Below are 14243 nucleotides of genomic sequence, written 5' to 3'. Positions count from 1 at the left end.
GATACTACTTTGAGCCATGCTAAGAAAATGACTTATATTGGCTGAAAGCCCTGTGCATCCAGACTCCAAAAATGTAAGAATTGAAATCCATCTATTTTGTCCACAAGAGAAAATCAATTTCAAATTTTATTAAAAAAAGCAGTTGAAACATAATGCAACATATTCTGTTGTTACTTAAGGCTGATAATACAGAATATTTTTACACTGAAATAAATAATCTTTAAATTTCGAATTAGATCATGTTCTTGTTATTCTGAAAATCTTTAGTTCTCATATTCTCGAGTTCTTTTCACAAGTGCTTACTATTGTAGTCATTAATGCGGGTCAAATGCTTTTGGCCATAGTCAGGATGACCAGGAGATCGCTTGTATCTCTGCCTGTGGGCACTAAATTGGTGATGATACGCTTCTGTTGCTTGTTCACCAAAAATGCCAAGAGGTGTTCTCTTTATTTCAACAATTTGTTTGATGTGAAAAAATACAGCATGAACCTTTGGAGTAACACTACACATTGGCAGTGCCAAGAAAGAGGCTTTGAACTGGTTGATGCTTTCTGAGTAATCTGACCCAAATTTTGTGCCAAAGCAAGAAGATACAACCACTTGAAATTTTCTCATGGTTTCCACAAAACCATAAGCCTGAAAGGCAGTACCTTTCTCTGCAAGATGCTGAAGCAATGCCAGATTGTTGAGGAGTTTGTAGCATTGATTTCCTGCAAAGTGTCCTCCATGGAAAGGTTCTTCATCAATATGAAGAGCAGCAGGCCATTGGATGGCTTTGGGCTAAACATTCTTTAAAGATTTGTACAGGTGATTTACCACACCAAGCAGAAGATGGAGCTCCATTGGAGGTATCAGCTCTAAAATCAATGATTCAGAAGAACCAGTGATTATTGGCTCATGAACCACCTTGCCAAATGATTTTGCCACTCTGACATCATCTCCAGATTGTTTAAATGCTTGGTAGCAGTTCATCAATAATCCAAGTGTCCTAAGTGAGCCACAACTTGAAAGGTATCTTGAATCCACATCACACCATGTGCAAGGATGTGAGCTTGCATGGTTTTGCAGCCCACACTTGATGTTAGTTAACTTCAAATCACATGAAATGATGAATTTTGATGAATTCGCTTGAATCAGTGACCAGATGTGCTTGACATTCAGATAGTTTTCAGGTAATTCTTCAGGAATGGCAACAATCAACTGTTGTTTGACACCACTGTCCATGGCTATTCTCTGAGTCAAGAGTTGCTTTGAAGGTGGGGAGCTGACATCCTAACTCTGGCTTATTTCAATGATTCCAAGGCAAACCTTCAAAAATCTACCACCTCCATCAATCCCAACCTTGATCAAATGATCAGAGAAAACTTTTCTTGTCAAAAGAACCTCATCAATTAGCTCTTCCAAGCTTTTGCAGTGAACAACAAGGTTCTCTGTCTGTTCAGTACTGTTTTCTGGTTGTGATGAAATTATTGTCTGAGTGAAAAAGTCGGACAAAAGCTTTGACTTTAGCTGAAACTTGGCTCGAAAGTTGGGTTCAACAATCCTTGATTTAGCAATTTGGTTAATGATTGAGTAAAGCTTTTCAATTCCATTGTTTGATAGCCCAGTATTAAGCTTAACTTGAACAAGATATGCTGTTGTCATGCTGGGCTTATGCTCTTTGCACTGGATGGTCCTTTAACATAAAAAATAATTTATTACCATTTAGAAAAGAAAAATAATGATTGAGCACAAAGTCAAAGTATTTTCAATTTGCAAACCAGATCTTCATTATGTTACCTGCTCTTACACGAAGTTGTCGACCTCCTTGAGGTTGAGAGATTTTGACTGATCCACCAGGAGTTGCATCTTTTGGTTGTGATCATTTGTGAGACGATTTGCTCTGCTGCTTTTGGGTCTTCAGATGCAAGCTGTTTCAAACTCCGTCGGTACTGAAACTGATTACACTTGTGTGTCAAACCTTTGCCAATAAGGCTCAGGCAGGTAGAGCAACGTTTTTGTGGCTGACAATACTTCATTTCCTTGGATTCTAATGGACTTCTTTCATTCAGCTTTGAGTGACCTATCTGGCATATTATGCAGTGGCATTCTTGGTCTCTGGTTGCTATTCTCACATTGATAGACTTGAAGTTGAAAAGTGAGGGAAGCTCAACATCTTTTCCTTGTTCTTTTCTCAAAAGAGTAATCTGGCATGCTGAACAAATGCCTCTGGGCACTCTTAGGTCTAGGAAGTCGAGATTTTCTTCAAAGATTTTTTTCACTCTGTCAGCTTGAAACTGAGTCAGTTCTCTAGTAGCCTTCACCATGCATATAAAACAAACGGTTTTCCTGCAATCTTCATGATCTTTTGCTTTGTTAGGCATTTCGACGATTAAAAAAGATCTGCTACGATTGCACATTTCAAAACAAATAAAGGCTTTTCGTAAAATAACCTGTGGTTTTTCAAATTTGCAATAAATATGACGTAATTGGGTTTGAAGTTTGGGTAAAAATTGGGTCAAAAACTACAAGTAAGCATGAATTTTTAATAATATTTACAGGATTAAAGGGCTAAATAATCTGTATCTTCAGCAGCAATAACTGCAACATATAATTGTTTATTATTATTATTCTTACTCCTAAAAGACTGCAGGTCAGGTTTGTATGTTTCTGGAATATTTTGATGTAGTTTTTGGTGCTGTAAAAATGAAAAATTTTGAAAGGCTGTCATTTCTTCATATTGTGCAAAGTAGGTAAAAACTAAAATCTAATTTTCTCCAACGGACAAAAAAGGTGGATTTCAATTTTTACAATTTTGAAGTCTGGTTGCATAATGGTTTTAGCCTATGTAAGTCATTTTCTTGGCACAGTTCAAAGTAGTATCTTGAGATTTTGTGGAGCAGTGAAACTAGTTGACATTTTGCATTATTGTTTATTATATTTTGTATTATTTTTTTAATAAAATTTGAAATTGATTTTCTCTTGTGGACAAAATAGATGGATTTCAATTCTTACATTTTTGGAGTCTGGATGCACAGGGCTTTCAGCCAATATAAGTCATTTTCTTAGCATGGCTCAAAGTAGTATCTTGAGATTTTGTGGAGCAGTGAAACTTCAACTAGTTTTAAACTTCAACTAAATTTTGTATTATTTATTATATCTCTAGTTAACTACTTTAGTACATTAACTACAAATGTAGTTAATGTACTAAAGTAGTTAAGTAAATGATCTCAATTTCTATATAATCATCAGAGTAAATTTCTTAAATTATTAAGAATGTCTAGCTATATAAAATTAAGCTTAAAACATGGTTCTATTGCTGTTATCTTTAATAACTAAAAGGAAGTTGGTGTGACTGGTTAGACAAGACCGAAATTTTTGACGAATCCGACAGATATTAATATAATTTAATTTCTATTGTTTAAAACAAAGATTTGTAAAATGCGCAACGAGCATGGTTCGAAAAAAAAAAAAATCTCGTTGCATGTTCATCTCTTATACATCCATGCTCTCATGGTTCGCTGAAATGTGGGACCTCTTTGATGTTAAATTCGCTCGTTAATTCCGCCGCTATCTTGGGTGGCCAAAACTGCCTTCAAAAAATTTCTCGTATACGCTATCCAGTTATATTTTGAGATCAGCGGTTCATGTCAAAATAAAATGATAGATAAGCGTATATTACACAAACGTCCGAAAAATGTTTATAACGAAAAGAGAGGGGCGGGTGTTGTATTTGACAAAATTATGCATGAATCCATTTAAAATATCTTCTAAAAGAGTAGAAGGTTGCAGAAAATACTGTAGGATTTATTTAGTTTGTTGGTTTTGTTTCACCAAAATTGAACATGGTATAGGTACTCAGTGAAGTAACAAAAATATTGTAAGATGGTGGTAAACAAGGTAAAGATACCTTGAGTCTTCATAGTGATAAAACTACTTTTTCTTACATATTTATTTACCTTTTATTTACATGGGGAATTTTCTCTCAAGAGTTGAGAATCTGATTTTTGACCAAAAAGTAGTTTTCTTTAACATTTTAAGGCTAAAAATGATAAAGTGTTATTTTATAGTTATGAAAATTTTGTTTTTATAGATTAGAAATTTTAGTATAAGGTTAACTGAACTACTTTTTCTTTTTATGTTATCTTACAATTTGATTCAATAGATTTCTGCTTTTTTATTTCTTATTCAATTTAAATTTATTTATTAAAAAATTATAAGTTTTTTATTATTAATTTTAGAAGAGTTTTTCATGATTGCTGCAAAAGTAAGCTGGAAGCAATATCATAAGTATCAGCGAGTCACTTGGAAATAAAAATACAGAGCAAGTTTCATCTGGATTGTTAAAACATACACATAGTAATAGATGGAGAGCAGTTCAAGTTGTCAAAATGTGGAAATCTCTCTGTTAGTTGGCTAAAATTAAATCAAAACGAAAGAAAATTAATCAGGTTTCATTCCAAAATATTATGGTGCGATTGAATGCATTTGAACTCTTTAAAAATAAAACCAAAAAAATCATGTTTTTTTCTATGCAGGAATCCAACTTGTTATAGAATCAAGTGTTGTTATTTAAATGGCTGATATGCAGTAAACTGTAGATATTTTATATGAATGTAAAACGAAGGAAGTTGTTGACGGTGATCAAATAGTTATTAAAGATATAATTTATGCCAAGAACACAACTGAGTTTATCAAATTTATAATTGAAGAAAGAGTTATTTGTAATGTTAACGTAATGGTAAGAATATCTTTAGATTGTGATAAATACCTTTCAAAAGTAATTATTAATCTTTTCTATCCAAAAAATTATTATTCTTCCTATGAAATATATGAAGAATCTACTGTGAAAGACTTTGATATTCTTATGATTGTGGAGATGATCTCAGTTGATATAACAGAATCTCCAAAATTTACTTGCACCTTTTAAACTTAAAGAGCTCTAATCTAAAGTATGGAAGAAAAAACTCTTGTCTATATTATGAAGGAAAATGCTCCCTCAAAACCATAGACATTCTGATCATATTGTGATCAGAATGTCTATGTTGGAAAAAAAAATGGTTGAAAATGCAGAAATACAAAAATGTAATAAATTCTTGTTTAATTTACTTAAAAGAAGGTCAATAAACTTTTCTCAAACACATTGTTTCCATACCTGAGCTCCAAATTACGATGGGAGTTTTGGATAAACCGTGTACTTTTTTATGCGTTTGGTCAGCTTTTCAAACCTGGTTGAAAGCATTACACACTAATGTGAGGGTAACATGGCGTATGGTTTGGTGGAAACAATTCTAATGAATTTATGTCCCTGTTAGATGTTTTGGAGAGGGATGTTACCTTAACTGCAACAGTTTGCATAAATTTATAAACTATTCAAAAAAATGTTAATATTTTATTTTGAAATTTAAAGCATCAGCTCACGTTTTGTCATAATAATATTCAGTGGGTAAGCTAGCTTGAAACGTGAAATGAAAAGGTTAGACGTAAATATATTGTAAAAAAAGTTGTAGAAGCTGTGAAAAGTTTTTAAAATTGGAAAATAATTTGCTGGGAAAAAATCTCATTAGTTACGACGTGTCTTTTCGCATTAGACCAGGAAAACCAGATAAGGAATTGGCAGTTGTTTGTACAAGAAACAAAAGAGCAAAGACTGCAGATTTAGCTGATGAGCTCTATGCAGCTCTGACACTTTTCAAAGATTCAGCTTGTTGTGAAAAGAACTTCTGAGTGAGTTGACGTAGCTCAAATGAAAAGTGTTATGGATAATTTGACGGAGTGGATTATTTCTGCTGCTTTTTACTTTGTGTTTGTTGACGCACTGCTTCAGCATGCCCCCTCAAGAGGGCGGAGAGATGCTTTTATTTCGTTGCAGAGAAAACCATTCAGCTGGTGACACCACCATCCATTCGCAGTAGATGCAAATGGAACGGTCATCAATAGCTGTGGGATTGTCGCAAGACATTCTCACGGCTAAGCTTCACGCTCAGGTGACATCACTACAGCTCATCATCATGGTTGTTGTGGTTGTCTTTGTTGAATCACAAAGACGGGACGCATACTATAGAAAAGATCCTAGTAAGTACGGTCTTAAGTCACTAATAAAGTCGGAAAGCAATTTACATATTAGCTATTCCGCTATGATTGTGGTGTCAGTTGCATGTACATTGTTCAAACAAGAGTTTTTTTGTCATGGTAAAATATTTAAAAATACAAAAATTTCTTATGTTGTTTTAAATAAAAAAGTGAAAACGTCTTAACGAGTGTTTAATTTATTGATGACCTCTGATAAATTTTCCTCTTAACAAAATTGCCGTGCGCAAAAGTGAACACTCGCAAAAATTCGCGTATGTAATCCAACATGCTTAAAGCTTTTAAGCAAAAGTTAACATTGTTAAAAAAGAGTTTTATTGAAATCGCTAATTGTTCTACACTTTAAACCTACTTTCTTGCATGTCAACATATAAAATCCAATAAAACGTAACTTTCTATTAACCTTGCTTTCCTCTTCTCCTTTAAAAATGTTCCGCTTGATTTTTTTTTTTTTTTTTCCTTTAAACGTTACTTTTTTCTTCTAAACCTTATTTACATTTACTGACTTCGATTTATCATTTATTGATTGTTAGACTTTAGATTTAGTTAGATTTATTATAGATTTATTTACAGACTGTTACATTTATTGACTTTAATTGTTATTTAAAAAAAATCTCGTTAAGTAAAATTGGTTTTTACGAGATCTTACGAACATTTAAAAAAAAAAAAAAAAAGTTGATTTTGACGAGAAAAACGTGTTCTTAAGATCTTGTGACGAGATAAAGGTTATTTGGATTCTTCTAAGATTCAAAGCGACTTTTTTTCTTGTCAGTTAAGCATACTTACCTGACGGGAAAGCAATCCTGATCAATAAGGGGTTTTGCTTCCTCTGTTAGTTCGGCAGGAATGCCAACCAGACGAAGATACGATGTGAAGCACACTTCGGAGCTCCCTCGTGGCTTTTCCAGGACCTTAAGTATCAATATGTGTTCGTTTGGTTAATTTGTTTTTGCCTGTTGCTGGACAGTTTAGAAATTAAGTTCTTAAATTAATAGAATTTTGGCTTAAACGCCCTCTTCTAAAATTTTTTTAAATGTCGAAACTGATTACATATAGTTATGAACTTGGCTGTACAAAGTTATCTTAGTCTTATCTGTTCTTCGCATCAATTTTTATCGTGTATTTTAGGAAATTGCATTGGTTTTGATAACGAAGTACCAGAAGGAAGAACTGTAATTTTATGGTGGCAAATTTGTAAAAGTATTGTTAGCGGTATCCAATTGACGGAAACGTGCCATGCCGAAGTCAACAGTTCCTGATTTTTACTTTCTTCAACAACTTTGGTTCAATCGACCGAGCGCCTTTGCTTTTTTTTTTTTTTTTATCTAGCCTCTTTGCTTGTCGCAAAGTGGATCTGTACGAACCCCCAATCAACGCTTTCTTTACCAAAAAATTGCTGTTGCATTTTCCGTTTACATGAATTGAGATTTTTTATTCATATATAAAGGTGCTACAAATTGTCAAAAAAAAAAAAAAAAAAAAAAAAAGAACGATTCAGGAAATCTTATTCCCTTAGGTTAAAGAGAGAGAAGACCTTATCGAAGAACTTATCGAAGAACTTATCGAAGAACTGAGTCGAAGTAAAGCAAATTGTACTCCCTTACGCATTGGACATAGCCCTAAGCGCTGTTGATAATTTTGATTATCAAAAGTACTCGAGGATTTTTCTCAGCTTCAGTATTCAAAGGCTGATATTTCCAAATTGAAAAATATACCGCACAATCTAAGGTTAGGTAAAGCAAAATAAAAAAGTAATATATACGCAAAGAAAAGGGATAGAGTTCATAAACAATAGTGAGATATATTACAGCGTACAAAATAGATATAAAAAGGTGTCAAAAAATTTTTCAATATAAAAAAAAAAAAACTTCTTTCTACACCTGTCGTGACATTTAACCCAATAAAACTGGTTTTTATTAAACCGAACTAACATGACAACGAAATCTATTTTTAAAACAAGACATTATGACAACACTTTCTTTTAATAAATGAGAAAAGCAGCGTGGGAAGCTCGCAGAAAAACGGCGCTAATGTTATGACATTAGTACATTTAACATGTGACGTTTCACGTAAACATCACACAGTCGATAAAAAGAATTAACAGGTTTCACAAAAACATAGAAAAAAGTTAAAAAGTAAAACACGAAAATTAAAAAATATTTTACTACTCTATTAGAAAATTTTTTATTAATAAAACTTTAATTTAGAACTTTAATATGGTTTTTGGCTTCTTTTATCAGTAGAGCCATGTGTTTTTCATCACAAACGCTCACTTGTTTCAACTCTTCGATAGACATCTCGCTTATATCAAAAATGCTGTCTATGCCAGCATCCGAAAGATCGCCTATAAACATTTTGCTTTGCTATTTGTCTTATCTATCTTTTTTACTTGTCGCAAAGATGGAAAAACTTTTTGTTTTTTAACATTTTTACTTCAATCCTTTTGCTTGGGTTTGCGACAAGTGTTACGGTTTACGCGCGGTATTTAACAATCAAAGTCAAAGAAATTGATTTTAGCCTTCATCACAATCTTCATTTATTCTTTTTTGGCGTTTGTTTTAAAACTTTATTCGTGTAATAAATTTTGAATGATTTTAAAAGTTAAATTTTCAATACCAAAGTTTTGAAAAAACGTTGTATTCGTTGTAATTTAAGCCGAAAATGGGAATTGTTGTATAGCAAAGTTCTTAAAAATGGAGTGTACCTATGGTTAAACAAATAAAGTTTCCAACCCCTGTAATGGTCTTTGGAGTCATCTCTTCAGAAGGTTACATCATGTGTTTGGTGGTTTGTATGGGTTTTACGTACGAACAGGTTTCACTAATAATGCGGGGTGTCCGTAGTTTTTGTTAAATACCGCGCACATCCCGTATTACTAGTTGACAGCTAAAGCAAGTTGATTAAGTTAGCAATATTGAAAAACACCAACGTTTTCCACGCAATTATAACTTCACGAGAATGGTTTTCTCAACTTGTTTTCCAGTACAACAAGCCACTGACAATAAGAGCACATTTTAAGTTTTCACAGTTTTAATAGATGACTGTGTTTAGCTGATATTTAACAGATCATTCGATAAAATTTAGAGTCTTTTGATTGTTGAAGTGAAGAAGATGGGAATTAATTATGAGTGGTTTTTTCTTCTAAAATATTTTAAAAAAATTGCATTTATAAAAGTTTTTATTAAGGCAAGGGTAACCCATCATCAAAGCGGCATAAAATAAAAATATCCTTACGCTTTTTCAGCTCTTACGGAGTATTTTATGAAATAAAACAAATGAAAGATTTACATCATTACATGGCATAAGTAATTTTAACTCATTAAGTTATTAGTTAAATTATGTGAAAACAAATTTAACAAATAACTTAACAAAATGAATGTCATCAAACGCCTAAGCGTTAATGAAGGAGCCAAGAGACTTGTAGTGTAGACCGTGGCGATTTCGCCACTTTTGATATTGTGGGTAAAAGAGGTAATTTTTATTACTTTTGTAATAAATATGACCTGCAATATTTATTACTTTTATACTATCATCTACTAATTATTGATTGATCCTAGTCGCTGCTTAATTCTATTGGTTGTTGGAACTTTTAATTATGATTTGCTGTTTACTGTGATTAATTGAGATTATCGTGTCACTCTTTCTCCTTGTGGCATTCTTATTTTTCTTTGTGAAATTGATTCAAACGAAGTTTGACGATGGCTGTTAAGGTTAGTTTTCATAAATTTGTTAACATCATCTCATTGCCGTTTGTGGTGAATACTTTAAATAGGTTTTTGTCGAAGCACAAATTAAGGGCAGGGAAAATTTAATTGCAATTTAATTGTTTAAAAATACGCTACCAATTAATTTATTGCAATTATTATTCAGTACAATCAATTAATTGCAATTTTTGAATAGTTCAATCAATTTTTCCAATTAATTGCAAATAATTATTGGTTTTTTAAAATGTCTAAAAATGTTAAAAACAGAACATAAAATGATCATTTTTTATTAAATACTTAAAAGATTAATATTGTTGGGTTATTACTTTAAATATATATATTTAATCATTACACATATATATTTAAAGTAATAACGTACTTTAAACTGGAATTATACATCACATTGTAAACTGGAATTATACATTACATTGTAATGTATAATTCCAGTTTAAAGTTCGTCTTTAATAAGAACTCATAAAAAATAAATTGAAAACCAAAATTTTTTGAAGAGTAAATCACTAAAACAATCAGTTAATTTCATTATTCATCATAATATCTGAGAGCATTTTTCTGTCCCAAAATCGTTTGTTAACACACAAAAACATTTGCATTTCAAGATTGGATGGAAGTATATTGTCTCAAATGGCCAATTGCGTTACCTGCCGCACTGCAAAATCTTTCCGCAATATTTGACGTTAGCACCAGAAACTTGCAATTCATATATCTTGAATCCGAAGACATTTTTTTAAATTTTCTTTTCTTTAGCAGCTTAGAAGCAAAGTCTAAATCATGATCAATACTAACTGGCGTGATCTCAGATTGCTTTAGAAGTTTATTTACACTTTCCTTTTTATTTAAAAATAATTCGTACTCTCTGTTGTTCAATATTTTACCTAATGCACTTTCAAATGTTTTAGAATGAATAATATCTGCATTTAAAGATAAATAGGTACCCATATTAACATCGTGTCTAATTATTTCATTAAATAAAACTCTTACTTCTGAATCGCCAATAGATTCTCTTTGAAGTGCAATGGTTACTGAGTTAAATTTTTGCAGAGTCTCGTTTAAAAACTGAAGATCATTTTCTTCCCTGGCAGACAACATGTAATCTATTAGCTCGGGCATTTTATCAAAGTTCCCTTGGGTGAAAAATAGTTTAAAACGAAAATATCGTTTTATCATTTCTGAAGTACTTGACCATCGTGTTGTGTTTCTTTGAATTGCACAAAGAGAAGTCAACAAACGGAGTTTTCCAGCTAGCTTTAAATTTTTGAATTTACCCATAAGCGTATTTGTCTTATCGATGATATCTTTTTTTGGAGTTGCAACAATTGCATGGGTAAGTTGAACCTGTGAGAGGCACATCCTACTAATGGGACATTTCACAGATTTGCAAGGGCCTTGTACAGGTAAAGGGATCTCAAAATGTTAGGTGTTTTTAAAGATTTTGCTAAGCCCCAAGTATTTGAGCATATACTTTTTTTTTACTTTTGAGAGTTGAAAAAATACTCCTGCTATATTGCCAAAAAATTTTAGTAGTTTTTAATACAATTTTCATATGCCTTTAGATAAATATTTAGGGCATGCTTTTTTCGTTAGGGACCTCAGAATGTCAGGTTTAATAATAGGTAGTATTGTTGCCAATATTGCTTAGTTAATCATGAATTTCAGCATATATTATTTATTTTCAATGCTGAATATATTTTTAAATGTTTTGTTCACTTATCTTTTATACTTTTTGCATTCCACTACACAATGCTAGCTTAAGGGACCTCAAAACGCTTGGTTAATGAAAGCTAATTAACATATAAAAAAAAGTTGTTTGCATTTAGTTTCTTCTCGACATTATGAAATGAATATTCTGCTTATAGTTTCGTCACGAAACCTCATTCAAAACACACTTTAGTGTGTTTTCTTTGTTTGCTTTTGAAAAAATGAATTAAACTAAAGTGCAATTACTAAAGTAAGGTGCAAGTACAAAAGTGTGTTTTGATATTCCTTTCAGTAAAGAATAAATAAGAAATGGGAAAGTCCTTTAGAATTAAACCAACAAGCAAATCAAGATGCAATGTTCTAAGAGATGTCATAATGATGAAAAGTAAGCAGTTAGAGGAAGCAGTTGAGTGGTGCCGAATCAACAATAAACGTGGTTGGGCCGCAATCAATTCAGGAAAATTTCCACTAATTAAAGATCTTAGAACAATTAATAAACGAATTAATGGTATCATTGGAACTGGAAACGAGAAGGAATATTGTTCAATTTTTACAAAAGATGAAGAAGAGTTGTTAGTCTCTCATATAAGAAAAAGAATAGGTAATATCTACACAAAATTAAGAAATGAAACATTTTTTTTATAAACTGTTGTAAACTGTAATAAAATCCTGGTTTTTTAATATTGTTCATTTAGAAAACTAAACTTATACTATTTAGTTTTCTTGTATTATTATTTCAATAATATATTTAGGTGCCTCCAAGGTTTGAACAAGTCGGAGTTGACAAGGATAATGTTGAATGTTTTGGAAGTAAGAAAGCAAGCCTGTAGAAACCTTCGTGGACGTCAAGATCACTAAGCTATCACCAAATGTTCAACGAGCACTCCGAACAAAGAAGCTTAGCAAGTCTTTTTGGAAGCGTTGGGATGCAAAATATCAAAAGTACATAACCAAAAAGAGACAAGGAACTGTATCCATAAATCGTGCCCTTAACTGCACAAAAGCAATGGTATGTAAACACCTCAACGAATTAGCTGAAGAACTTAAAGAATGTAATATTTTCATTGATGCAAATCAATTAGAAACAGGTGTATGGCAGGGATATATAGATACCACTAGAATTTACAATCATGATGAAACCCCCCCAGTTTATAAACTATGGAGTTGATGGTACTCCAAATGGTTTAGTGTATGCTAGAAGAGGGGAAAGTTGTCAAAAGATGATAAGAGAAAATAGAGAATGCGTAACTATACATCCTTTTGTTTCCTTTGGAGGAGACATAGCAATGTGCCAAATCATATTCAAGGGAAAAGGGATTAGTGCCCACATGGCTTCAAAAGAAGCAGTTATACGTATTCCAAATCTTCTAATCTCCACAAATGAGAGTGGAAGCCAGGATCACAGTACACTTCTAAGTGCATATCAAATGTTTGACCAATTTTTAGAAAAAAACAATATAAAACGGCCTGTTGTTGTTCTATCTGATGGTCACTCTTCAAGATTTGACAGTGATGCATTGACATTCCTAAGAAGCAAAAATATTAGACTTTTCATCACTCCACCTGATACAACTGGCGTTACCCAGCTCCTTGATCAAATTAATCAGAAACTGCACTCTGAGTACAGAAGTGCTAAGTCTGTACTTTATTCTCCGTTTATGACAATCAACAGAGAAAGTTTCATGAATATACTTGCAGAGTTATGGCCAGAGTGGGCATCAAAACAAACAATCATAAATGTAGGTAAAAAAGTTGGCATTTCAAGCGGAGGACTTAGTGTTAAGTGGATGCAGGAAGATAAGTTTTTACGAGCTGAGCTAAGTATTCATGAAAATACCGAAAAATATCATATATCAACAGCAGTAACAGTTTCATCTCCAAAAGATGTTCGCTGTGGCTCAGCAAGATATTGGAAACATAAATACGAAAGTGCCATGGAAGCTTATCAAACAATATCTGATAAATCAATATCACTGGAAGAAATACCTAACTTGTTGCCTGTAACCAAAGTAACACCTAAATTGAAAAAAGAAAATGTTAGAGTTACCCAGGTTCACGGCTCAATGGAGCGGAAAAAAATATTGGAAACGGTTTCTTTAATCAAGGAAGACAAAGCCAAAAAGGAGAAAGCAAATAAAGTAAGGAAAGCCAAGCTACAACAACAAATTGAGGGATTCTATAAATTTAAGGAAGAGTGTACATGTGGAAAGAATGTTTGCGCAGCAAATAAACTTCGAGAATGCTCGTGTTGCCATAATGTTTTGAAATCTACATGTAGTAAAGCATCATGCCGAGGTAAAACAGGCTTAAAACCGAATATGATCAAACCATTTTGTGAAATAGGACCCAAAAAATGCCTTCACTTTGAGTCTGATGAAGATCACATTGAAAACGTCCTATGACTGATTTAATCTAGAATACAACCTAGCGTTCTCCATTCGCCTCTTTTTGAATTAAACTTTACCTGGATCTTATTTCAACCTAGCGTTCTCCATTCGCCTCTTTTTGAATTAAACTTTACCTGGATCTTATTTCAACCTAGCGTTCTCTATTCGCCTCTTTTTGAATTAAACTTTACCTGGATCTTATTTCATCCTAGCGTTCTCTATTCGCCTCTTTTTGAATTAAACTTTACCTGGATCTTATTTCAACCTAGCGTTCTCTATTCGCCTCTTTTTGAATTAAACTTTACCTGGATCTTATTTCAACCTAGCGTTCTCTATTCGCCTCTTTTTAAATTAAACTTTACCTGG

The 14243-nt window shown here is 32.5% G+C and overlaps 1 protein-coding gene, 1 long non-coding RNA gene and 1 other non-coding gene across 4 annotated transcripts; 2 read left to right on the top strand and 1 right to left on the bottom strand.

Moving 5' to 3' along the window:
- Positions 1-3672: 3672 nt before the first annotated feature.
- Positions 3673-6234, top strand: LOC149891299 (uncharacterized). 2 transcript variants are annotated; one of them, XR_016450946.1, is made up of 3 exons: positions 3679-3880; positions 4222-4431; positions 4519-6234. It is a non-coding gene; the product is annotated as an uncharacterized LOC149891299 (long non-coding RNA). The 2 variants fall into 2 exon arrangements; XR_016450945.1 differs by having other exon boundaries at positions 3673-3880; positions 4222-6234.
- Positions 5858-6069, bottom strand: LOC145199309 (small nucleolar RNA U3). Its single transcript, XR_013851127.2, has one exon. It is a non-coding gene; the product is annotated as a small nucleolar RNA U3 (small nucleolar RNA).
- Positions 6235-11187: 4953 nt separating the features above from the next.
- LOC149891298 (uncharacterized) lies at positions 11188-14016 on the top strand. Its single transcript, XM_090082648.1, has one exon. It carries the CDS (start codon positions 12621-12623, stop codon positions 13890-13892), a length of 1272 nt encoding a protein of 423 aa, XP_089938774.1. The 5' UTR covers positions 11188-12620; the 3' UTR covers positions 13893-14016.
- The last annotated feature ends 227 nt before the right edge of the window (positions 14017-14243 follow it).

This window comes from Hydra viridissima, unplaced genomic scaffold (assembly GCF_058129835.1).
Source record: "Hydra viridissima isolate aposymbiotic clone 2 unplaced genomic scaffold, HvirCarnegie_v1 scaffold_3, whole genome shotgun sequence".
Taxonomy (NCBI): Eukaryota; Metazoa; Cnidaria; class Hydrozoa; order Anthoathecata; family Hydridae; genus Hydra; species Hydra viridissima.
This window is presented reverse-complemented; position numbering and strand designations above follow the sequence as displayed.

Excerpts from the sequence above, each read along its gene's own strand:
- LOC149891298 (XM_090082648.1), top strand. The coding sequence starts at position 12,621 with ATGATGAAACCCCCCCAGTTTATAAACTATGGAGTTGATGGTACTCCA.